At 48.9% G+C, this 27,318-nt stretch overlaps 1 protein-coding gene across 1 annotated transcript; it reads left to right on the top strand.

Moving 5' to 3' along the window:
• Nucleotides 1-214: 214 nt before the first annotated feature.
• On the top strand, nt 215-15,075 carry CACNG1 (calcium voltage-gated channel auxiliary subunit gamma 1). Its single transcript, XM_050762488.1, has 4 exons — nt 215-635; nt 9,679-9,753; nt 13,375-13,512; nt 14,319-15,075. The coding sequence occupies exons 1-4, from the start codon at nt 407-409 to the stop codon at nt 14,543-14,545; spliced, it is 669 nt and encodes a 222-aa protein (XP_050618445.1). The 5' UTR covers nt 215-406; the 3' UTR covers nt 14,546-15,075.
• Nucleotides 15,076-27,318: the final 12,243 nt, after the last annotated feature.

Below are 27,318 nucleotides of genomic sequence, written 5' to 3'. Positions count from 1 at the left end.
CACCCCTCGCCCCCTCCCAACTCAGGCACCCTGAGCTGCTACTCCATAGAGGCCTCAATCCACCATCCAGAGCCTTCTCTCCTTGCCCCACCCCCCACTGGGGTATTTCTGGCTCCCAGAGGGGCAGACAGCGCTGAAACCCGAGCAGAAGCCGTCCCCGGTGCCACGCCTGGAGAGGGGCATTAATAGCAGCCTTCCTCAGGCCCCTGACGCGTCTGGGCAGCTGCTCAGCACATCCCGCGTCCCTCAGCCCCAAGGCCAGCCCACTCTGGCTCAGCCAGGCACACTAAACTTAGTGGCCACTCCCAACTCGACAACCACCGCCACCCCCCAGCTCGGCTGTCACCTGCCGGAGGAGACGCAGCTGCCGGACCCTGCCCAGGGCACCCACGCCTCAGCGACCACCATGTCCCAGACCAAAACGCTGAAGGTCCGCGTGACCCTCTTCTGCATCCTGGCAGGCATCGTGCTGGCCATGACGGCCGTGGTAACTGACCACTGGGCTGTGCTGAGCCCCCACATGGAGCACCACAACACCACCTGCGAGGCGGCCCACTTCGGCCTCTGGCGGATTTGTACCAAGCGCATCCCCATGGACGACAGCAAGACCTGCGGGCCCATCACCCTGCCCGGGGGTAACGTACCCACCCTCCGTCCCGATCCCCACCTCCCGCCCTTCCCCGTCGTCCCCCGGACAAATTTGCCCATGCCAAGGAAGGCAGGTTTCTCAGGCTAGAGATAGGGCAGCCGCCCAGCCCTTTCTGCCCAGGGAAGAAGATCTGAATTGCATGTGCTGTGCTGGTGGCTGGGGCTGGGTTGTAAGACGAGGGCGTTTGTCCCAGCTATTTCTGTCTGGCTGGACCCTGGGGCTTTTCGCCCAGAACAGAGATCTGGGCAGGCTCAAGACGGGAACCGCAGCTCTACCAGCCCAGGGACTTCTGGGCTCCATCTGGTCACTCTCTCCCTGCAAAGACATGCTGGGTGGCTCTGTGTCCTCAGGCTGGGGGAAACCATGGAGCTGGCAGGTTTGTCCCTGGCCTCAAGGCAGGGGAGGAGAGAGGACAGGCGACGGAATACGCAGGGTCCTGTGCAAAATGAAAATGCAGGGTTCCTTGCTCCAAATTACCAAGGATTTCAAGGCAGTGATAGCAGCACATGAATCCAAGCATGGACCCTTGTGGGCCCTGGGCCTGGAGAAGCTGCACAGGTTGAATGCCTGTGAAGCAGGACGTGGCTGTGGGTGAGCCACCTGCCCCTACCTTTTTTTTTTTTTTTTTTTTTTTTTTTTGAGACAGAGTTTTGCTCTGTCGCCCAGGCTGGAATGCAGTGGTACAATCTTGGCTCACTGCAACCTCCGCCTCCTGGACTCAAGTGATTCTCCTGCCTTGGCTTCCCCAGTAGCTGGGATTACAGGCATGCGCTGCCACACCCATCTAAGTTTTGTACTTTCAGTACAGACGGGGTTTTGGCATGTTGACCAGGCTGGTCTTGAACCCCTGACCTCAGGTGATCCACCTGCCTTGGCCTCCCGAAGTGCTGGGATTACAGGCGTGAGCCACCGTGCCTGGCCTCCGCCCGCCCTTTTGTCAGGACGTCAGTCCATTATGCATCCTCCGTTAGCTCAGACCCTGTCAGAGTTACAAAGCATTTCCTCACCCTGTAATTTAAGCGTATTCCTCGATTTCCTACCATGTGACCGAACCACATGTCGAAGGTAAGCTCCTTTTCAGGAGTACCTGGTAGTTGCATGACTAGCCTCTATTCTGCAAATGCCGAGGCTTCTGGATTCTTAGCAAATACAGCACTTTAGAGGAAAGGGTGCTACGTGGAGACCAGGCGGCCAGGGATCTAGTCACCATTGCCCATTACCCTCAAATGACCATCCAGCGAGGACAAAGATCATCTCAGCCTCTGCTTCTTCCTCTATAAAATATGGGACTGACTCTCAGCAATGTAAGATCCCTTCCCAGGTTTACAGACGCCCATCCACGGTGGCAGTGGAGCAGGGTTATGTCAGTGTGATGTCCCACCTGGTTTTCAGGATTATTCCCTCTTTTACCAGACTTTGGTGTTCCTTGAAACCTGTCCTTCAAGGACACTAGGGCTGAGTCCCCAAAGATGTTGCAGTCTGCATGTGAACCAAAGAGCCAACACCCCATCCTCCCATATCTCTGCTCCCTCTTCCTTCCCTGCTGCTTGCTCCAGAGATCCCCTCCCTCATTCACGCCCACTGGATGCCCAGAAGACTCGTAAGTGCCCAACTGTTATAGAAACACCGAGTCCCAGGGCTGAGGGTGACAGGTGTGGCCATGTGCTGGCAGGGTATCGCATAGCCCGGATGCCCATGCCCCTTGGCGACTGCCGAGCACACCCATAAACAGGCAATCCCTCCAGCCAACTCCCCTGGGCAGGGCAGGGCAGGGCAGCTTCTTCAGGGACCGCGCATAGGGACGTGCTGTTACAGTCCTGTTCACCCGTCCTTGGAACCATCTGCCTTTTAAAGTCAGAGCAGAGGACTGGGCAGTGAGCAGAGTCCACACAAGGAAGAGACAGGCTGGTGAGAGGTGACTAGACCAATTACAGGGGACCAACAGGCATTGCTTGTTGGACCAACAGGCCTTGAGCCTCACCAGGATCTACCTCTTTGCCTTCTTAGCCTAACCAGCTATGAACCATACTTCCCACACTTGTGACACTGAGCACTACCTTTCTCCCAGTCATCTTCCAAAGTATGTTCCTGCCTTTTTCCCTCTCTTTTCTCTGCAAATGGACATCTTTCTCCTTCCCCATATGCCCTTCTTGTGCCCCCTGGGACCATTCTTGTCTGGAGGGAGGAAGCGGCTTCATATGTGGCCTCTCATTTATTATTAACAACAACAACAATAATAATGGCACATACATGTAACCCTATGTGCCGAATATTTTTGTAAATGCTTTACATGTATCAACTTTGAATGACATCACGAAAAAGATGATAGAGAAAAAGAACTTCCAAAAATCTTCTTCTCCATAAAAGCAATGAGAAGGCTGGTGGAAATGGTCAGAATCAACATTTTCAGAACTCTGGAAATTAACCAAAGTCCAGCAAGAAAAATGGGTGAATCTCAGGAGGACCAGTGAGTTCTGTGGTGTTTTAACTTGACTTATTCCTGATTCCCTTTCCCAGCTCTGTGGTAACCTCGCAAACCAACATTCATAACCACAGCGAAAATCAGCATCCCAGTAGCCTCTGGAGGGGAGAGAATGGGGTTGGATCAAAGGCCCATTCCCAGAGCATTGTCATGATTTGACCTGTCTGGTGATTCCCTGAAAAGCCCCACTTGAGAAGCTGTTTCTGTTTGACCTGACTCTGAGCTCACCCAGTACAAAGAGTCTTTCTCCCTGGGGACATTTGTGGAAAATAATTAGAGATGATTACTTAACATCATGGCTGTCTGAGGCAGTAGATAACAGTTGGGAAAACAACAGGCTAACCAAAAAACTGGAGACTGAGATGTCCATAGGTTGCTTTGAAAAGCTCCAACAAATTCCTGGGAATCTAGGAGGTCACACGCATGCACAAGGCTATGTGCACACTCAAGAAAGACCTAAGAAGGCCCTAAGCACTCTCTGCCTTATCTTAAGGCTCTGTTCAAGCAGAAAGTGAAAGCTAAGGCAGAGGTGTGGGTGGCTTACCTGAGTGTGAGTCATATGCACAGAGCCCCTCAGTAAAGACTGGGGGAGTCATTGTTGCCAAGCATTTTAGGAAATTTCTAATTGGTCACTAAGCTAATTGAACAGGGATTTCAGTGGTCACACATGACAAAAAACAGACTTTACCATCTGAGTTCAAAAAGTCACTAAACAATAGGAACAAATCCTCAAGAAGGGGGAACAACTGATTTCCAGAGTTGCCACATTATATTGTTTAAAAAATACTGGCTGGGTGTGGTGGCTCACTCCTGTGTTCCCAGCACTTTTGGAGGCCAAGTAAGAGGATTGCTTGAGGCCAGAGGTTTGAGATCAAACTGGGCAATATAGCGAGACCCTGTCCCTACAAACAAACCAACCAACCCCACAAAATAGCCAAGAGTGGTGGCATGTGCCTATAATTCTAGCTACTCCTGAGGCTTAGGTGAGGGAATTGTTTGATCCCAGGAGTTAGAGACTACAGTGAACTATGATCACACCACTGCACTCCAGCCTGGGACAGCGAGACTGTCTCTAAATAAATAAATACATACATAAACACAAGACATGCAAAGAACTAAAATGATATGGGGCATATATGGGGCAGGGAGAGCTCGATAGATCCCTAAGGAAGCCAGATATTGGACTTACTAGACAAAAACTTTAAATTGGCTATAGTAAGTATATCCAAAGAACTTTTTTTAAAAATCAAAAGCATTAAAGATGAAAATGATGACTCATGAAATAGAAACTATCAAGAAAGAGACAGAAATTATTTTTAAGGACAAAATGGAAATTCTAGAGTTGAAAAGTACGATAACTAAAATGAGAAATTCACTAGAGGGGCTCAATAGCATATCTGAGCAGGTAAAAGAATCAGTGACCTTTAAGATAAGTCATTTGAAATTAGTTAGTCTGAGGAACAGATAGAAAAACAAAAGAAAGAAAAATGACAAGAGCCTCAGAGACTTATGGGACACCATCAAGTGTATGTAAAGGAAGTCCCAGAAGGAGAGGGAAAGGGAGAAAGGAACAAAAAAGGTATATGAAAAATAATGTCCAAAAGCTTCCCAAATTGGATGAAAAACATTAAAAATCTACAAATTTGTAAAGCTCAATGAACTCCAGGTAGAATAAACTCTAAGGGATCCACACCTAGACATACGATAATCAAACTGTTAAAAGAGACAGAGGCTCTTAAAAACAGAAAGAAGCAATTCATCACATACGAGGAATCCTTAATAAGATGAACGGCCAATTTTTCCCCAAATCGATGGAGTCCAGAAGGTGGTGGGATGACATACATATATTAGCTCACCTAATCCTCACAAAAACCTCCATGAAGGCCATGCTATTATCATCATTCCAATCTTACGGATAAAGAAAATGAACCACTGAGAGGTTGAGATAGTTGACAAGGTAACACAGGTGATGAGCAGAGCAGCCAGGACTCATACTCAGATGATTACCCCTAACATTCACCTTCTTAGTCAATAAATCAACTACTTTACAACAACCCAGTGAGTGGATTCTTATTCTACAGGTGGATCCTATTCTACAGGTGGTTCTTATTCTACAGGTGGTTCTCATTCTACAGGTAGGAACATGGAGGCTGAGCATAGCCTTCCCCAGGCCAACTAGCTAACAAATAGAGGTTCTCCACCCAAGTCTTGAATCCAGAGCCTCCTTTCTCTCCAGTTCCTTCCCACACCCTCTATTGTGCATGTAAACACAGCTCCTAAAAGCTCTGATCCAAGTGAACACAAGGAGTCCAGCTTTTGACATGGCATAGTTTGAGGGTAGCCAGACCAGAAGCTGGTGCAGTGGAGGAGACCTCTCACGGTCCCATTTAGTCTTAGAATGTTGGAGGCTCAGTGGGCAAGAGTTGTCTAATTTTTCTACTGTCCCCCACAAGAGTTGTCTAATTTTTCTACTGTCCCCCAAAGAGTCTTAGAAGGACTTCCATGTACAACATCTAAGACCAATTCCAATGCCTCCAGAATGAGAGCAGGGGCCTCTCCCATAGGAGAGACTATGTGTTCTGAAAGTCCAAATGAACCCGCAGAGAGGCCATCCCCTGCCCTTGGGCTGGGTGAAGTGTTGCTTCTTTCAGGCTCTGCCTCTTTAGGGCAAGGAGGCAGGCTGCCCCAGGGCCCACTTTGCCTAGTGCCCCATTTTCCCTACTGGTCCATCTTCTCTCAGTGCAGGAATTGGGACTGGATGAAAGAGCATGATACTACTGACCCCAGGAATTTCATGGGCTCCCCTCACCACTCAGGAGTCCATGCCAGAGGCCTAGGCCAAAGCCAGGCTTCTCCCACGGAAGAGTAGTGCTCTGGAGCTCCAGGGTCAGGTCTTGGAGATTTCTCCAGCCCATTTTATAAAATTCTTCCATCAGAGGTGTGGGAGGAGACACAGCCCAGAAAACCACTGTCAGGAGCTGATAGAACTTCTTTTACCAAAAGGCTAAACACAACACTGGCATCAATGCAACTTAGAGGCTTTCTTGCATCCCTAAAGTACCAGTTTCTTTGGTTTTGGACAAATCCACAAATTATCTTTGAGTATATGAAAGTCTCCATGGACTGTCACTTGGTACACTGATACGTTCTCAGTGATAACCCAAGGCATCCCCTAATGCTACCAGCTACTCCAATGATCAAAGAAAGATCCCTCTTAACTCTAGTTCAGCTTGGAGCTAAATGTGGCTTCTGCTCTAATTCTTCGAAACTGGCACACTAGACATGGTTCTGCACAGTGACTAATGCCCTTAACCAGAACACTTGTTTAGCCAGACGGTTCCATCCCCCAGTCAAGTCTGAGGGCTGAGTTCACCACAGTTTTAATAAATACCCCATTTAATATTTTTAAACCACTGAGTCTTACAGAAATAAGGAGATTAAAATCAGCATAAGCCATTTGCAGAGACAAAGGAGAATGGCACAACCTCAGAGTTCCTAACACCCCAGATCATCATCCTGGCATTGGAATCTTTGCTGACTTAGTCGGAAGCAAAGCTGCAATCCCTGAGCTTTGTGTAAGTATGATGGAAGCCAGGGCAGTGGGACAGAGAAGGACATCCCAGAGGCACAGGCAGGAAGGCTCAGAGTCTGCACAGGACCGTCACAGTCCCTCTCCTCTTGCCCCATGGCTAAGACGGGTTCCCCCTGGATGTCCTTCCTCTTTACGTTGCCCTGGATGCTCAGTTTCCCAAATAATATCCACCTGGACCCAGGGACAGGGCAGGGAGGGAAGGGGCTCGTAGTAGGGTCTGTCCATCTGAACAGGACCCTCGCCCTCTTGAGTGACATGGGCAGATGCCTGGCCTGATTTATCCTGAATGGGGCCTGGGTCTGACGTGCCCCCACCCCTACAGGGGCCATCAGGGACCATGAAAGGGTTTATGGTCTCCAGTGGGCAGCCACATAGCCCAGGAGTGGATGTTTCTCCCAGGTTCAGGGCAGGACACACTGGCCTTTTTCATGTGCTAAGCCCAAGAGAGGGGACAGGTCGGCCCATCCGTCCTCAGGCCCCTAGTTCAGCCATGTAAGAGTGAAGCTGAGGCTTCCTGATGCCCCGAGAAGGAATCCTAGCCACTGGAGGCCCCCTCCCTCCATTTGAGGACACTTAATGGAGAAGAGGGAGGGGGAACATTATCCCTGGACCACCAAAAGAAAAGCATACCCCCCAAAAGCTCACAACCTGGCTCCTGCAGACATGTAGGCTACCCCTGTGTCTGAGTTAAGATCATTTCTATCCAAGCAGCCAGCAGCCACACAGAGCCTGGCGTTTATCTGGTGGGGATTTGGCGAGCCAAATGCTACCTGTGCGGGAGTCACCTCAGCAACCCACCGGGTGCAAACAGCCGTGCTCCAGCAAAGCGCTCCGTGGCCCTCATCTCAGGGTCCTCCGCTGGGAAGGATTTTAACTGACAGCTTTCGAGCAGTCAGGGAGGCAGCTGACGGTGAAATACACTTGAATTCAGTCAATTCTGACAACTGAAACTGGTTCTTAAAGAATACAACGGAAACAGAAATGTTTCTTTGTCCAGAGGGGGACACATGGAGACTTACAACATAGCATGGGCCATTTCGAAGCAGTGATTCAAGAGATCTATAGCTAATAATCTAACAAATAGAAGAGGTCTGCATTATGCTTTAAAATAGCACCGGACGCCGAGAGAGAATAGCAGAGCACCAATTCTGACATCACCACCAGCAGTCAGACACCCCAGGTAATGTGGTTCAAAAGGAAAGTGATTTAAATATAGAAGCGCACAGAGAAAGCTGTTTATGCCAGGAACGGGTACTGCTGCTAAACCACATCCCATCTCCAGGGTCATTTCCTTCCTCAGCCTCAGGAGAGGCAGCAGCCCCGACTTTTGGGGCAAGGAGGGGAATAGTACGAGACCACAGGCTTAAGGAGCAAGAAGATGATTTAGGTCCGATTAAAGAAGGCCTTCATCCCCCCAAAAAAAGCCTTGGTATCACTGCAGGTACGTTTCCAGAAAGAACTAGCCATCAACCGCCTTGTGAGCATCTAAATGAAGCCTGGAAGTGAACAAATGAATTGACAAACTAGACACCATCTAAACTAGAGGAAGAGATGCCTTTCTATTTGAGGGTCATTGACCCACAGGAAAAGAAATCAATGAAGGGCCTCCACAAATAAAAAGCAAACTAATTTAGTTTTTGAAGGAAACATAATATAAAATAACCCATTCATCCACTTCCTAAATCAAGAGCAAAGAAGATAAACTGGATTTAGGAAGAGATAAGACTGTGCAGACTGTGCTTTTTTTTTTTTTTTTGAAACGGAGTCCCACTCCATCACCCAGGCTGGAGTGCAGTGACACGACCTCAGCTCACTGCAACCTCTGCCTCCCAGGTTGAAGCAACTCTCCTGCCTCAGCCTCCTGAAGTGCTGAGATTACAGGCGTGAGTCACTGCGCCCAGCCTGTCCTTTGATTTTATAGTATACCTAGCTATGAGAGAGAGACTGAAGGAGAAAAATGGAAGTGAAATTATATTTTAAATCAGCATGAATTTCCTTGTGCTGAACCCCTCCCCTCTCCCTCATCAAATTCAGATTCGTGTTCCTACTACCCACAGACTTTCCATAGCTTTTATGACAATTATCAGGTGGGCCAAGCGGCTTTGCGGGGCAGGTCTCATCTGGGCTGTCTCACAGAGACCAGCGACCCAGTGAAACCACATGATGGTCACATTCAGCCCTCGTAGGGGTTCCATCTGCGTCCCGGCCATCCCAATGGCCACTCGGAAAAAGCCCTTTGCGGGGCATTTTAAGGGGCCTGGAGCAGGGTTCCCATCCCGGCTGCACATCAGGATCTCCCAGAAAGCTTTTGAAAAACACTGCTTCCCAGGTCCCACCAGTGAACCAGGGTGGGCCTGGATTCTGATGAGAAACAGTCGCAGATTTGGGGTTGGTCCAGGGTTTCTCAACCTTGGCACTCTTGACATTTTGGCCTGGATCATTCCATGTTGGGAGGGCCTGTCCTGCGTGTTGCAGGATGCTCAGCAGCGTCTGTGGCCTCTACCGGCTAGGTGCCAGGTGTACCCCTCTCACCACCACCATGTCCCCAGGCATTGCCCAGTGTCCCCTGGGGGGGCAGAATCGGTCCTCACGGAGACTGCTGTTTGGTTCTTTAGTGATTGTGCACCCTGCACACCCTGAAAAATGGCTTAAGCCTGGGCCTCGGTTACCCCGTCTGCCTAATGGGGTGCAGAACCCATAGGCCGTCTGCCCTGTGGACTCATCCAGCCTCAGCTCCCTGAAGACCTCTCAGCCTTCCAGGCAACCTCATTATTCCACTGAGATGTTGTTCTAAGGGTCAAAGACAGACGTTTCAGCCCAGATTAAGGATCTGGGGAGAAGAGAGCCTGCCAGAGCCCCTGCGTGCCCAGCAGAATGACACCGCACTCTCTGCCAGGCCTCTGTCCTTGCTACAGGTCCCTGCCCTCAACTCACAGTGTGTCTCCTCCTTTGCAGAGAAGAACTGTTCCTACTTCAGGCATTTTAACCCCGGCGAGAGCTCGGAGATCTTCGAATTCACTACTCAGAAGGGTGAGCCTGGGTGGAAAGGGGGCTGGGGTGACAAGAGGGGACTTCTGTGTCATGCATCACTGGGCCAGAAAGCCACTGGGGGCAAAAGCACTGACTTCCTCAGGCCTGATGAGAAGAAGCCCATGGTGCATTTGAACAACAGCCTCGTCACCTCTCTGCTCCGGAGGCCCCAGGTAGCCGCCTTCCATCTCCAGGGCCCAGAGCTTCCACACCTCGGGGCCAGGGAGCATTTGCAGAAGCAGCACTTCCTGGCAAGCTCCTACCCAAGGGCAGCTGTTGTGACGGGAGCTGTGGATGTGGAACAAGTGCTCGGAGGCCCTGTGGTGGCTCTTGGTGGGATGTGATGGTTAGAGTCTTCAGGGACAGTCTGAGTCCCTCCCTGGCCTAGAAATCCCTCCCCAAGTACCGAGAGGGCGCAGTGGGCTCTGGAGCTTTTCAGGACCCACAGAGCTCAGACGCACACCCACTGTCGGGACACACACCTGTGCCTGCCCGCGCCCAGACAACTGCACACAGGGTGAGTGGGTAGACACACAGACACACACTGACACACACAGACACACAACACAGATACACACATACAATGACACACACAAGACACACAACACAGATACACACATACAATGACACACACAAGACACAGACACACACACACTGACACACAGACACACAACACAGATACACACATACAATGACACACACAGACACACAACACAGATACACACATACAATGACACACACAGACACACAACACAGATACACACATACAATGACACACACAGACACACAACACAGATACACACATACAATGACACACACAGACACACAACACAGATACACACATACAATGACACACACAAGACACAGACACACACACACACACTGACACACAGACACACAACACAGATACACACATACAATGACACACACAGACACACAACACAGATACACACATACAATGACACACACAAGACACAGACACACACACACACACTGACACACAGACACACAACACAGATACACACATACAATGACACACACAGACACACAACACAGATACACACATACAATGACACACAGACACACACAACACAGATACACACATACAATGACACACACAAGACACAGACACACAGACACACACTGACACACAGACACACAACACAGATACACACATACAATGACACACACAGACACACAACACAGATACACACATACAATGACACACACAGACACACAACACAGACACACACTGACACACACAGACACACAACACAGATACACACATACAATGACACAAGACACAGACACACACACACACACTGACACACAGACACACAACACAGATACACACATACAATGACACACACAAGACACAGACACACACACACTGACACACAGACACACAACACAGATACACACATACAATGACACACACAAGACACACGCAACACAGATACACACTGACACACACAGACACACGCAACACAGATACACACATACAATGACACACACAGACACACAACACAGATACACACATACAATGACACACACAGACACACGCAACACAGATACACACATACAATGACACACACAGACACACGCAACACAGATACACACAATGACACACACAGACACACAACACAGATACACACATACAATGACACACACAAGACACAGACACACAGACACACACTGACACACAGACACACACAACACAGATACACACATACAATGACACACACAAGACACAGACACACAGACACACACTGACACACAGACACACAACACAGATACACACATACAATGACACACACAAGACACAGACACACAGACACACACTGACACACAGACACACGCAACACAGATACACACATACACACACAACACAGATACACACATACAATGACATACACAAGACACAGACACACACACACTGACACACGTACAATGACACACACACAGTGACACACACAGACACACAACACAGATACACACATACAATGACACACACAAGACACAGACACACAGACACACACACTGACACATGTACAATGACACACACACAGTGACACAGGCAATGACACACAGACATACAATGACACACAGGCAATGACACACACAATGACACACACGATGATACATACACAAGACAATGACACACACAAGGCACACACACAGAGACACACTGACACACATGTACAATAACACACTAAATGACACATATGACATACTGACACAATTACACACACAGTTACACACACAAGACACAGGCACACACAGAAACACACACTGAGACACATATACAATGACACACACAATTACACACAATGACACAAAATGACACAATGACACACATGACACCACACAATGACACACAATGACACACACACCACACAATGACACACAATGACACACACAAGACACAGTGACACACACAAGACAATGACACACACAATGACACACAAGACACATAGACACACAGAGGCACACACACATGTACAATGACACCCACACAATGAGACCCACACAAGACACACAGAAACACATACTGACACAATGACACAAGATACACACAGAGACACACACTGACACACGTACCATGACATACACACAATGACACACACAAGACACACAGAGACACACTGACACACATGTACAATGACATGCACACGACATGCAGTGACACACAATGACACACACAAGACACAGTGACACACACAAGACTGACACAATGACACACAAGACAGACACACAGAGACACACACACGTACAATGACACCCACACAATGACACCCACACAAGACACACAGAAACACATACTGACACAATGACACAACACAATGACACAAGACACACACAGAGACACACACTGACACATGTACCATGACATACACACAATGACACACACACAAGACACAGAGACACACTGACACACATGTACATTGACATGCACATGACATGCAGTGACACACAATGACACACGAGACACAATGACACAAGACACAGTGACACACAGGCAATGACACAGACACTAACATGCACAGATACATGTACACACCAGCACATGCAGACACACATACACACAGTGACACACCAACACACTGACAGACCCAGATACACATGCACACACTACCATACGCAGACACTAACACATTCTGACAGATCCTCACATATGTGACACATACATGAACACACACACTAACCACACACAGACACGCACACTGCCACACACACTGGCAGAGCCTCACGTGCACCGGGCTGCGTGACAAGCCACCCTGTGGTCCTTTGCTCCTTAACCCCAGGCAGACCACCCGCCACCCCAGTGCCTCCGGCCCTGTCACTCGAGGAAAGTTTCTGCTCTGGAAAGGCCTCCAGCCACTTGCCTCTGGCCTCTGCCCCCGGTGGGGACCTTGCAGCCTGATGCTCTGGGAAGACATGGGTAGAAGAAGCCCCATGGCAGCCTGGCTCTGCGTGGGCCTTAGGGAAGGACTTGGCCCCTGGGGCTGTCGGCTTTCTCGTGTGTGAGATGGGAATTGTGGTGCATGGGGTGGTCCCTAACCAGCCACCATGAGAGCTCCTGGACTGAGGCCGCATGCCGGGTGTCCCTTGTGTTTGCAGAGTACAGCATCTCGGCAGCCGCCATCGCCATCTTCAGCCTTGGCTTCGTCATCCTGGGCAGCCTCTGTGTCTTCCTGTCCTTCGGGAAGAAGAGGGACTACCTGCTGCGGCCCGCGTCCATGTTCTACGCTTTTGCAGGTAGACTGGGGGCTCCGCCCGAGCACCGGACTGGGGGGACCATGTCGTGGGGGATTCTCCGCTCCACTCTCATGCCCACCGTGGGATTTGGGTGGGGGGCATTTCCCAGGCTCCATCCCCATCCAGGGGCAAACCTGGCCAAGCCCTCAGCGACCCCAGGTGGGCTGGAGGGAGACAGAGCTTGGCGGTCTGTCCATTCCTCCCCATGATTCAACCCTCAAGGCCCCAAAGAAATTGCCCAGAGAATGATTAACAGAAGAAGGAAAGAAACGTGGTCACCTTTCTTTCTTTTTCTTGGGGGATGAGGAAGAGGGTCTCGCTCTGTCGCCCAGGCTGGAGTGCAGTGGAACGATCACAGCTCACTGCAGCCTCGAACTCCTGAGTTGAAGGGTTCCTCCCGCCTCAGCCTCCTGAGTACCTGGGACTACAGACGTGCACCACCACACCTGGCTAAGTTTTTATTACATTTTAATTTTTTGTAGAGACAGAGGGCTCATCACTATGTTGCCCAGGCTGGTCTCAAACTCCTGGCCTCAAGCGATCCTCCTGCCTCAGCCTCCCAAAGTGCTGGGATTACAGGCATGAGCCACCGTACCCGGCCATGTGGTCGTCCTTCTAAGGGATGCAGGAATAGGGTGGTGCGTGGACAAATGGATCCTTCTGCAGGCTCCCAGCTAGAACCTGCCTTGAGGCAGCTTTTCCCCCAAGGCAAGGTCACTGCCTCCTCCATGCACACAGGCTGGGGTGGGGCTGGGGGTAACCGCAGGCACCCGTCCGTCCCTGAGCGTACCTGGCTCCGCCCCCAGGTCTCTGCATCCTGGTCTCGGTAGAGGTCATGCGGCAGTCGGTGAAGCGCATGATTGACAGTGAGGACACCGTCTGGATCGAGTACTATTACTCCTGGTCCTTCGCCTGCGCCTGTGCTGCCTTCGTCCTCCTCTTCCTCAGTGGTCTCGCCCTCCTGCTGTTCTCCCTGCCTCGAATGCCCCGGAACCCATGGGAGTCCTGCATGGATGCTGAGCCTGAGCACTAGCCCTCCTGTGGCCCTAGCGACCCTCAGACTTCTTCTCCAGGAAGCCAGGTCTCAGCCCGGAACCTTCCAGAGGGGAGGCGGGAGCAATTTTAGCTCCACCATGTTCCCATCTGCCCCCTGCCACAGTCGCAGGCTGCTTCCTCTCTCTGAGCTCCTCTGGGCTGCCGCAGGCTCCCCTGGGAATAGAGCAAGAGGATGTCAGTCTCAATCTGGCCACAGTTGGGAAAGGCAGGGCCAGCAGGTGGACAGGTGTTTGCAAGGGCCCCACTTCCCCTGGAGCTCAGAGGTGTCCCCACTGTACCAGCCTCTGATAAGCTGCCTCCGGTTGTCCTTTATGAACATTGCAGGGACAACCTGTGTTTGCCAGTTCTTGGTGTTCTGTGTAAATAGCCAGCCCCTCCCTTTCTCAGTGATAAAACACACCCTCTCTGGTGAGCGCAGCGTCCCCTCCTTGGCTTCCAGGAGCCCTGGGAAGCATTTTTAACTGAGTAGAATCTGTCTGTGGCTTGAAATAAAAAGCTCTCAGAAAACTCACGTTTTCCTCACACCTTGCATAGAAATTGCTCAGATTCCTGGTCACATCAGGGGCCCCCTGACGCGGAATGAGAAGGGAAGGCAGGTCACCCGGGTACGTTGAGGACTTTTGTGGGGACAAGAGGGCAACACACGTGGCTTAGAGGCTCTGAATTCCAACTCAGACAGGGTTTCTCTAGGCCCTGAGATTGTTTTCGGGAGAAACTAGAAACCTTCTGATGAAGCAAGGGTGTTAAAAATAGGAGGGGTTATTTCTAGAGCCTGGCATGCAACGCACCTGGTGCCAACGCAGCGCTAAAGCAGCCAGCCAGTGTCTGATTTCTGATGCTGGATTTCTGTTGTGAAGAACATCAGGAAGCAGGGCTTAGCAGTTAGACGCTTAGGGCCACATGAAGAGCCATGATTTGCACACTTCTGCCTTCCAGAGCCCCACAGTACTTGCCCAAGCTTCCGAAGTGGAGTTCAGACATGATTGGCAGATGGGATCTTTGCCTTGCACCCTGGAGAACCCACTGGAGTTCATGCTCCTAGGGCAGGGTTTGGCAAACTGTGGCCCATTGGCCACACCTGGCCTGCCCCCTCTTGCTGTATGGCCCACAAGTAAAAGGTAGTTTTTACAGTTTTAAATTGTTCAAAACATTAAATTAAAAAAAAAAAAAAAAAAAAAGCCAGGCTCGGTGGCTCACACCTGTAAATCCCAACACTTTGGGAGGCCAAGGTGGGTGGATCACGAGGTCAGGAGTTCAAGACCAGCCTGGCCAAGATGATGAAACCCCATCTCTATTAAAAACACAAAAAATTAGCCAGGCGTGGTGGTGCGCACCTGTAATCCCAGCTACTCAGCAGGCTGAGGCAGGAGAATAGCTTGAACCCGGGCGGTCGGAGGTTGCAGTGAGCCAAGATTACGCCATTGCACTCCAGCCTGGGCAACAGAGTGAGACTCCATCTCAAAACATTAAAAAAAAAAAAACCCAAAACAATCAAGGAACTGGGCATCGTGGCTCACACCTGTAATCTCAGTACTTTGGAAGGCTGAGGCAAGAGGACTGTTTGAGTCCAGGAGTTTGAGACCACACTGGGCAACATAGCAAGACTCCATCTCTACAAAAAATAAAAATAAAATAATTTAAAGATAAAAAGAAGAAGAATCTCTCATGACATATGAAGATGATACGAAATTCACATCTCAATGTCTGTAAATAAAGTTAGATTAGAACCCAGCCACACCCATTCTGTGGCTGTTTTCGTCACCATTGAGTAGTTTCAACAGAGATCTTCTGTCCCGCAATGCTGAAAATATTTACTATCTGACCCTGTATAAAAACGTGTGTTTACCCTTGTTCTGGAGAAAAACTGTACAAACATCAGCCCACATATCAACCCCTTACTAGTCCCATCTGAAAGCTGAGGGGAAGTTCATTCTTTCAATTTGCCTGCGGTACCTCGGGGGTGGGGGGCTGGGCTAGGAGGGGTGTCAGAGAAGACTCACTCAAAGATGCAAAGATCCAGCCAGGAAATAAACTTGCTCCAGGTAAAGGAGAATCAGAAGATGACAGTCCTGGCCAGCCAGGGAGCTGAGGCCACAATTTATGAGGAAGAAGGAAGAGAGATAACTTCCTCCCATTGATAACCATTCTGGAGGTTGATATTATCGGGTTTTTTCTTTTTTGAGACAGGGTCTCATTCTGGAGTACAGTGCCCAGGCTGGAGTACAGTGGCACAATCACAGCTCACTGTAGCCTCGAGTTCCTAGGCTCAAGTGATCCTCCTACCTCAGCCTCCCAAGTAGTGGGGACTGCAGGCGTGTGCCACCACACCCAGCTAATTTTTTTCATTTTTTGTTGAGACGGGGTTTCAATATGTTGCCCAGGCTGGTCTCTAACTCCTCAGCTCAAGCAATCCACTAGCCTTGGCCTCCCAAAGTGCTGACATTACAGGCATGAGGCCACCACACCCAGCCTGCTTTTTTTTTTTTTTTCTAACAGATTGGAGTCTTGCTACACTGCCCAGGCTGGCCTCAAACTTCTGGGCTCCAGCAGTCCTCCTGCTTCAGTCTCTGGAGTAGCTGGGATTACAGGTGTGAGCCACTATGCCTGGCTCCCATATTATTGTTTTATTACTCTTTTTACTTTTAGCAGAATCAGACTGGCGTGCCTTTTTTCTTTTCTTTTCTTTTCAGTTCTCTTCTCTTTTTTCTCTTCTCTTTTCTCTTCTCTATTTTCTCTCTCTTCTCCCTTCTCTTCTCTTTTCTTTTCGATGGAGTCTTGCTCTGTCACCCAGGCTGGAGTGCAGTGGTGCGATCTCAGCTCACCGCAACCTCCACCTCCCAGGTTCAAGCCATGCTCCTGCCTTAGCCTCCCAAGTAGCTGGGATTACAGGTGCCTGACACCACACCCAGCTAATTTTTGTATTTTTGGTAGAGACGGGGTTTCACCATGTTGGCCAGGATGGTCTCAAACTCCTGACCTCAGGTGATCTACCCACCTCGGCCTCCCAGAGTGGTGGGATTACAGGTGTGAGCCACCGTGCCCAGGGCCTTGGCATGCGTTTTCTACTTCCTCATGGGTGCCTATGGGTTGGTGCCCCCAAAAGACATCTGAATGGAATATCCACCAAACAGAATACATTCGGCTTCCCAGGCTTTTAACTCTTTTAAGATATACTTCAGCACAGCCAGAACTGCAATGCAAACCAAAGGGTTGGAGGCTGTCTGCCAGAGAGCCACACATCCTGGCATCTGCCCCAGAAAGAGGCAATGGAGCAAAGCAAAATAGAGTCAACCAAACCAATGAGGGAAAACGTCTTACTCCCCACCTGCCAAATGCTGCTTGCCAGAAGGATGTCCAGAGGGGAAAATGGTCGGCTTTGGCAGGGACTGAAGGCCTCACTTCAGGGTCCGTGCAGGTCCTGCTCTGAAGGCCACCCACAGCCCAACCACAGAACAACAGTGCCATCTGCCCTGAAGCCTATGGTTGGCCTCAGAAGCCCATGGCTTCTCACTCCTTGCTTGGAACTGCGTGACTGACTCTTTCTTTCTTTCTTTCTTTCTTTCTTTCTTTCTTTCTTTCTTTCTTTCTTTCTTTCTTTCTTTCTTTCTTTCTTTCTTTCTTTTTTCTTTCTTTCTTTCTCTTTCTGTCTGTCTGTCTTCTTTCTTTCTTTCTTTCTTTCTTTCTGTCTTTCTTTCTTTCTTTCTTTCTTTCTTTCTTTCTTTCTTTCTTTCTTTCTTTCTTTCTTTCCTTCCTTCCTTCCTTCCTTCCTTCCTCCTTTCCTTTCCTTTCCTTCCTTCCTTCCCTCCCTCCTACCCTCCCTCCTTCCTTCCTTCTTTCCTTCTTTCTTTCCTTCCTTCCTTCCTTCCTTCCTTCCTTCCTTCCTTCCTTCCTTCCTTCCTTCCTTCCTTCCTTCCTTCCTTCCTTCCTTCCTTCCTTCTCTCTCTCTCTCTTTCTTTCTTCTCTTTTTTTTTGATGGAGTCTCGCTCTGTCGCCCAGGCTGGAGTGCAGTGGCACAATCTCAGCTCACTGCAAACTCCGCCTCCCCGATTCAAGTGATTCTCCTGCCTCAGCCTCCTGAGCAGCTGGGATTACAGGCACCTGCCACCACGCCAGGCTAATGTTTTTACTTTTAGTAGAGACGGGGTTTCGCCATGTTGGCCAGGCTGGTCTCGAACTCCGGACCTCGGGTGATCCGCCCACCTCATCTCCTGGAACTGCGTGACTTTGACACCCAGCACAACTTGATGTCCTGTCACGCTTGCAATTTCTCAGCATTTTTTGTTTATCTATTTATTTTATTATTATTATTTTTGAGACAGAGGCTTACTCACCATCTAGGCTGGAATACAGTGGAGGGATCTCAGCTCACTGCAGCCTTGACCTCCTGGGTTCAAGTGATCCTCCCGTCTCAGCCTCCCGAGTAGCTGGGACCACAGGCACACGCCACCACACCTGGTTAATTTCTGTATTTTTTTTTTTTTTTTTTTTTTTTTTTTTTTAGAGACAGGGTTTCGCCATGTTGCCCAGGCTTTCTCGGCTTTTTTACATCCATCATCTTCCCTGAGGCAAAGAAGGCAGCAGAGGCAGGACCAGCAACTAGTTCATCAAGATCCAGACTTAAGTGCGATTTTTTAAGAACTGTGGTAAAATATACATAATGTAAAATTACTATCTTAATCACGTTTACGTGTAGAGTTCAGTAGCATTAAATACACTCACATTGTGCAACTCTGACCACCGTGCATCTCCAGAACGCTTCGTCATCCCAAGCTGAAACTCACAAGCACTTACTCCATGTCCTCTCCTTCCCACAGCCACCCTTCCACTTTCTGTCTCTGGGAGCTTGACTCCTCTAGGTACCTCAGATCAGTGGAATCACGGAGTATTGATCTTTTTGTGACTGGTTCATTTCCCTCGGCTGCTGATGCCTTTAAGGTTCATTCACAAGGTACCAGGTATCAGAACTCTCTTCCTTTTTCAGGCTCAGCAATATCCCACTCTACGTAGTCCCATATTTTGTTTATCCACTCGTCCATTGATGGACGCTGGGTTGTTTCCAACTCTTGGCTCTTGTGACTTACTGCTGCTATCAACATGGCTTCACGCTCTGCTTCAGTCCCTGCTTTCGGTTGTTTTGGATATACTGACTGGGACTTTTTTTAAAATTAAAATTAATGCAAAATCACCACAATTAACACAATATCGAAACTATTAGGTCGGTGCAAATGCAATTGCAGTTTTTGCCATTGAAAGGAATGGCAAAAACTGGCCAGGAGCGGTGGCTCAAGCCTGTAATCCCAGCACTTTGGGAGGCCGAGGCGGACGGATCACCTGAGGTCCGGAGTTTAAGACGAGCTTGGCCAACATGGTGAAATCCTGTCTCTACTAAAAATACACACACAAAAAAAAGTTAGCCAGGCGAGGTGGTGGGCACCTGTAATCCCAGCTACTTGGGAGGCCGAGGCAGGAGACTCACTGGAACCTGTGAGGTGGAGGTTGCAATGAGCCAAGATCCTGCCACTGCATTCCAGCCTGGGTGACAGAGCGAGACTCTGTCTCAAAAAAAATGGCAGCCGGGTGCAGTGGCTCACGCCTGTAATCCCAACACTTTGGGAGGCCGAGGTGGGCAGATCACGAGGTCAGGAGATCGAGACCATCCTGGCTAACACGGTGAAACCCCGTCTCTACTAAAAATACAAAAAATTAGCCGGGCGTGGTGGCAGGTGCCTGTATTCCCAGCTACTCGGGAGGCTGAGGCAGGAGAATAGCGTGATCCCGGGAGGTGGAGGTTGCAGTGAGTCGAGATCCTGCCACTGCACTCCAGCCTGGGCAACAGAGCGAGACTCTGTCTCAAAAAAAAAAAAAAAAAGGAATGGCAAAAACTGCAATTATGTTTGCACCAACCTAAATTAGAACCAAGGCTGCTGGTTTCCCACCAGTCTGATGAGAGCCCTTCCCAACCCTCACTTGGCCTCTGCCCAGGTTCCTGGGAGAACCAAGAGATGGCTCCCTCTCTCTCTGGCCAGCACATGGTAGGACCTGCTCCAGTGGCTTGGTGCTTAGTCCCTCCTTAAACTGAAAATTACAAGGATCTCTGTGTACCTCTATTTTTTTTCTGGCTGTGCTGGTTAAGATGGATTTTAATCACATCCTATCTCAATATTTCCCCTGCCAGTGAGACTTGTTCCATTTTGACCAAATATTTTATTTACAAATCCATTTCTAATTTATACCCTGCCCGCTTTCAGAAACGATTAGAAGTGGAGACAAGGTATTAATAAACCTATGATGTGGAAAGTATCTATTAAACCAATGATTGGTATTCAGGCTGGGACGCAGCTGCCCCTGGCCTCCCCAACCCTTCGTTTCTCAGTCTCACTCAATTGCAACCACTGAAGCCATAAAGTAATCCCCACACAAGGCATTGATCCTGCACACTGGAGAAAGTTATTTAAGGTCATTGCCATTACAAGCAGTGATACTTTCTGTCCTTTTGACTTTGCTTCTGACAAGAATTTTTGCCTAAATGTGAAAGCCCGGACTTTTTGGAAATGTTCATCATTTAGGGGACATGACTTTCATACATAGCTAGCTCTACCTTACTGCTACATTATTATTATTATTATTATTATTATTTGACACAGAGTCTTGTTCTGTCGCCCAGGCTGGAGTGCAATGGCACAATCTTGGCTCATTGCAAGGCTGGAGTGCAGTGGCGCAATCTCGACTCATTGCAACCTCTGCCTCCTGGGTTCAAGCAATTCTCCTGCCTCAGACTCCCAAGTAGCTGTGACTACAGGCATGCACCACCACACCCAGCTAGCTTTTGTATTTTTTGTAGAGACAGGGTTTCACTATGTTAGCCAGGCTGATCTCGAACTTCTGACCTCAAGTGATCCACCCACCTCGGCCTCCCAAAGTGCTGGGATTATAGGTGTGAGCCACCGAACCCGGCCTTGTACTTTTGACCTCTGCTTCCTTCATAAAATTCTCCAAAATTTCCCCCGAAGATTTCCGTTGTACAATGTTTGCGCTTCTACCATCTGCCCTTTAAACTTTGGTGTTTTCTGCCAGGTCTCATCTCACATCACAATTTCAAGGAAATCCCATTCATCTCCAGGACGTCGGTTCCCGTAATCATCATGAGCTCCTGCCCATCTCTCATGCAGGTGTCAGATCCGGTGTGTTGCCTTGCTTTCTGCAGAAACCTTGTTCTCTGGAAGTTCTAGGCCACCCCACGTGCTTAAGTCCAAACCCAACCCATGGCTTTTTTTTTTTTTTTTCACTCTTGTTGCCCAGGCTGGAGTGCAATGGCTCCATCTCGACTCACTGCAACCTCTGCCTCCTGGGTTCAAGTGATTCTCCTGCCTCAGCCTCCCAGGTAGCTGGGATTACAGGCGCACACCACCATGCCTGGCTGATTTTTTTTTTTTTTTAAGTAGAGATGGGGTTTCAGCATGTTGGCCAGGCTGGTCTTGAACTTCTGACCTCAGGTGATCCACCTGCCTCCGCCTCCCAAAGTGCTAGGATTATAGACATGTGCCGCCATGCCTGGCCCCAACCCATGACTTTTCTTAACCAAACCGACTCTGCCTTTTCTGTTCCCTCACTTCGATGGGCACCCTATGTACCTATGCCCCCAAGCCAGAAGTTGCTGTCATTTCTCGGACTCCTATCTTGCTCACTGAGTCAAGCCTCGCAGATTCTGCTTCTGAAATGACTCCCAAATCCATCTCCTCATTTTTGTTCTTTCTGCCACTGCCTAAGGGCTCTCTGACCCTCTCTCTGCCACTGGTAAGCGTTGACTGCTCTGGAGAACACTGTTTCTCAAACATACCAAGCCAGCTGACATCCCTCCCACATGGGGCCTCCTTCACTTAAACACACACGTTTACTGAGTATGTTCGCTTTCCATGGATGCTGTAGCAAATAACGGGAACTTAGTGGCTTAAAATAACACAAACTTATTCTGCTAGTTCTGGAGATCAGAAGTCTGAAATGAGTCTCAGGAGGCAAAAATCAAGGTGTCCGCAGGGATTGTTCCTTCTGGAAGCTTCAGGTGAGAACTGATCGCCTTGCTTTTCCAGTTTCTGGAGTCAGAGGCTCTCCTTGGTTTGTGGCTGCATCACTCCAGTCTCTGCTTCCATCATGGCCTCTCTGCCTCTTTACTTTGATTCTCCTGCCTACCTCTTAGAAGGGCCCCTGTGATTACACTGGGCCTGCTCAGAAGATCCAGGAGAATCTCTTCACCTCAAATCCTTCACTTAGGCCAGGCACGTTGGCTCACCCTTGTAATCCCAGCACTTTGGGAGGCTGAGGCGGGTGGATCACGAGGTCAGGAGATCCAGACCAGCCTGGCTAACACAGTGAAACCCCGTCTCTACTAAAAATACAAAAAATTAGCCAGGCGTGGTGGTGGACGCCTGTAGCCCCAGCTACTCAGGAGGCTGAGGCAGGAGAATGGCGTGAACCCGGGAGGCGGAGCTTGCAGTGAGCCGAGATTGCACCACTGCACTCCAGCCTGGGCGACAGAGCAAGACTCAGTCTAAAAAAAAAAAAATTCTTCACTTAAGCACACCTGCCAAGTCCCTTTTTCCATATAAAGAAGCAGGTCCCACAGGTTAGGAAGTGGACATCCACACAGGGTCTGAGCATTCGGATGGGGATATTTGGGAGGACCACTATTCTGTCTACCACGTTGATGATCAACATTGCATGCCAGGCTAGGCACTGTGCTAAACTAGAATAAAACAAGGAATAAATTATGATCCTGTCCTTCAGGAACTCAGAGTTCAATGGCAGATGATTTTAAAGTAAAGTGCTGGCCAGGCAAGGTGGCTCATGCCTGTAATCCCAGCACTTTGGAAGGCCAAGGCAGGTGGATCATCTGAGGTCAGGAGTTCGAGATCAGCCTGGCCAACATGCTGAAACCCCATCTCTACTAAAAATACAAAAAGTTAGCCAGGCATGGTGGTGGGTGCCTGTCATTACAGCTACTCGGGAGGCTGAGGCAGGAGAATCTCTTGAACCCAGGAGGCAGAGGTTGCAGTGAGCCGAGATGGTGCCACCGCACTTCAGCCTGGGCAACAAGAGCGAAAGTTCATCTCAAAAATAAAAATAAAAATAAAAAAGTAAAGTGCTATGAGATTTGGGATGAGGACTAAGCTCCATTTTTTTTTATCTTGCTCAAATTCCTACCTAAGCGGTCTAAGGAGTCATACCCTACAAATCATAATCCTCATCAGATGGGTTTTATTTGACCCTATATATTGTGACTTACTTTTCAATCTGACTGGCATAACATTATCAGACAAGGAAAAAAATATTTAACCCCAAAATATATTTCCTTGCCATACCTCGAAATTACCCTGCAAAGTCTCTTGTGGGAAAAATCCACACTCTATGGAGAATCCCTTTCCCCCTTTGTTTTCCTGCCTTTCTTTCCAGATCCAGGAGAAAATCAACTAAGAGCCAGTCACCCTTTTAGGTCTGATAAGAAACATTTTAGGCTGGGCACGGTGGCTCATGCCTGTAATCCCAGCACTTTGGGAGGCTGAGGTGGGTGGATCACCTGAGGTCAGGAGTTCAAGACCAGCCTGGCCACCATGGTGACACCCTGTCTCTACTAAAAATACAAAAATTAGCCAGGTGTGGTGGCACACGTCAGGAATCCCAGCTACTCGGGAGGCTGAGGCACGAGAATTGCTTGAACCTGGGAGGCAGAGGTTGCAGTGAGCCGAGATCATGCCACTGCACTGCAGCCTGGGTGACAAAGCAAGACTCTGTCTCAAAAAAAAAAAAAAAAGAGAGAGAAAGAAAGAAACATTTTACAATCTGCTGTCTCTCTCTGAAATCTGTTATCTAAGAGATTCCTCTGCACAATAAAAGTTGGTCCCCACAATCCTTTATCTTAACCTGAACATTCCTTTCCATTAATCCCAGGTCTTCAGATAAACTCAACCAATCGTCAACCAGAAAATATTTAAATTTACCTATAGCCTAGAAGCCCCCGCTTTGAGGCTGCCCTGCCTTTCTGAATCAAACCAATGTATTTCTTAAACGTATTTGATTGATGTCTCATGCCTCCATAAAATATATAAAATCAAGCTGTGCCCCGACCACATTGGGTACATGTTCTCAGGACCTCCCGAGGGCTGTGTCATGGGCCATGGTCACTCAAATTTGGCTCAGAATAAATCTCTTCAAATATTTTACAGAGTTTGATTCCTTTTGTCGACAGGGAGGGTTCCTTTTTTTTTTTTTGAGACAGAATCTCACTGTATCGCCAGGCTGGAGTGCAGTGGTGCGATCTTGGCTCACTGCAACCTCTGCCTCCTGGGTTCAAGCGATTCTCCTGCCTCAGTCTCCCAAGTACCTGAGATTACAGGCATGTGCCACCATGCCTAGCTAATTTTTGTATTTTTAGTGGAGACAGGGTTTCATCATGTTGGCCAGGCTGGTCTCGATCTCTTGACCTCGTGATCTGCCCGCCTTGGCCTCCCAAAGTGCTGGGATTACAGGTGTGAGCCACTGCGCCTGGCCTCGGGAGGGTTCCTTGGAAGCATAGAAGGGGCATGTGGCCTGGCCCTCTCTACCCTACTTGTTCTGCAGGGCCCAGCTCAGACATTATGAGGTGAGATATTCTCCAACTCCTCAAGGCAAAATTCATGCTTCTCTCCTCTTTGACACTTTGTTCATATTTCTAGTACTTACCTCGTTGTAGTACAGCTCATTGGGCCACATGCTTTGCTGATTATAAATTCTTTGAAAGGACGGACTGTATTTTCTGCAGAATCATCCTGCCAGCTAGAATCACCCCCTTCCCCACAATCCTTTTGCCAAATCCTCTGCACAGCAGCACACAGTGACCCCAGGACATGCTAGTGCAGTAAATAAGCTCATGAACTACAGTCAGAGAGGGAATGGGCAGGAGGGACGCATGCAATGATGCTACAAAAAAGAATCGGGGCTGGACGCAGTGGCTCACGCCTGTCATCCCAGCACTTTGGGAAGCTGAGGCAAGAGGATCACTTGATCCCAGGAGTTCAAGACTAGCCTGAGTAACATAGCAGGACTCCGTCTCTACCAAAAAAAAGAAAAAAGAAAAAAAAATTAGCCAGGCATGGTGGTACACACCTATGGTCCCAGCTACTCAGGAGGCTGAGGTGGGAGGATTGCTTGAGCCTGGGAGGTGGAGGCTGCAGTGAGCTATAACTGCACCACTAAACTCTAGCCTGGGTGACAGAGTGAGACCCTGTCTCAAAAAAAAAAAAAAAAAAAAAAAAGGTGGTGGGAGAATCCACACCATAAGAAGACCTCAAGAAGCAAGAAAAGAGTACAAAAGAGCCCATTCACAATCCAGGTCCCTGACCTCAGGTGTTGGCAGCCACAGTGGCTTGTCCTTGAGCTTTGCTTAAGTCAGATAAATGTGACTGAGCCAGCTGTATTTGCTACAGCAGAGCCCACAGCTGCACATCTCTGAGATGAGATGATTTTCCGAGCTAGAACACATCAGCTGACAGGTTTTAAGAACAGACAGATTTCAGGTAAGGTGCGGTGCCTTATGTCTATAATTCTTGCACTTTGGGAGGCCAAGGTGGGCGGATTGCCTGAGTTCAGGAGTTTGAGACCAGCCTGGACAACATGGTGAAACCCCGTCTCTACTAAAATCCAAAAAATTAGCCGGGCGTGGTGGCAGGCACCTGTAGTCCCACCTACTCGGGAGGCTGAGGCAGGAGAATTGCTTGAACCCGGGAGGCAGAGGTTGCAGTGAGCCGAGATCGTGCCATTGCACTCCAGCCTAGGTGACAGAGTGAGAGTCCATTTCCAAAAAAATAAATAAATAAAAAGATTTCTGTAATTACGGTAGATCACAATTTATTTTTTTCCAAAAATGTTGGTCTTCCACTCTGTTAGCTGAGCCAGCCCAGCAGGAATTACCTGTGGTCCTCGACAGCCACCCTGAGATTTGATTTATCAAGATGAAGCCTATTCCCTCACCCATCTCCCAATCATCTTCTGTTAATTTTGCCCCAGGTTATACAACTTGCTTTAAACCTGGTTCTAAAGCTGAGAGGATTGAATCTGCAAAACTTTGTCTAAGAAAAGGAGCCTAGAGCCCCCACATCTGTTTAGCTTTGGAAAATCACAAACATCCCTGAATTCTAAACAGATGGAAGACTTAACCAGTGGGTGGGTTTGGGGACCAGGCACCAAGACAAGGCCACCTACTCTTGTGACTTCCGGACCTTCCCTTTAGGCTCCCGTGTATCTTTTGCCTATAAAGGAAACAAAACTCAGAAGACTAATTGGAACATTTCCAAGTTTCCTTTGCAAGATCTCCAAAACTTTCAGGCACTCCCCTCCTACATCCAAAACAGCTTGTCATCAGTGTTTCTGTTCAATCTTCCCAGATTGAACAATATCAAAACTCCATCCTCCCACGGCTCCATGTGCAGGGGAGCACAGCATGTGAGCTGAGTGTCCGGCTGGCCATGCCTACCTTCAGAGTCCTTCACTGGCTCCTCTATATCACCTCGCCTGCATCACTTTGTTCTCAGGGAATTGCAGCACAATTTCCTGAAACAAAGGTTCAAATCAATTTGCAGAGCAGCAGTTTTAATGAGCTAAAAGTGGGATAATGCCATAGGTTTTGCAAGCTGCAGCTTCTATTCAACTTAATTACCTTCCTCTGTGGATTTCAAATCAACCAGAGCTTCAAAGGGGGAATTTCATCATATTCCCAGAGCA

The sequence above is a fragment of the Macaca thibetana genome, chromosome 16 (assembly GCF_024542745.1).
Source record: "Macaca thibetana thibetana isolate TM-01 chromosome 16, ASM2454274v1, whole genome shotgun sequence".
NCBI classification, from domain to species: Eukaryota; Metazoa; Chordata; class Mammalia; order Primates; family Cercopithecidae; genus Macaca; species Macaca thibetana.
This window is presented reverse-complemented; position numbering and strand designations above follow the sequence as displayed.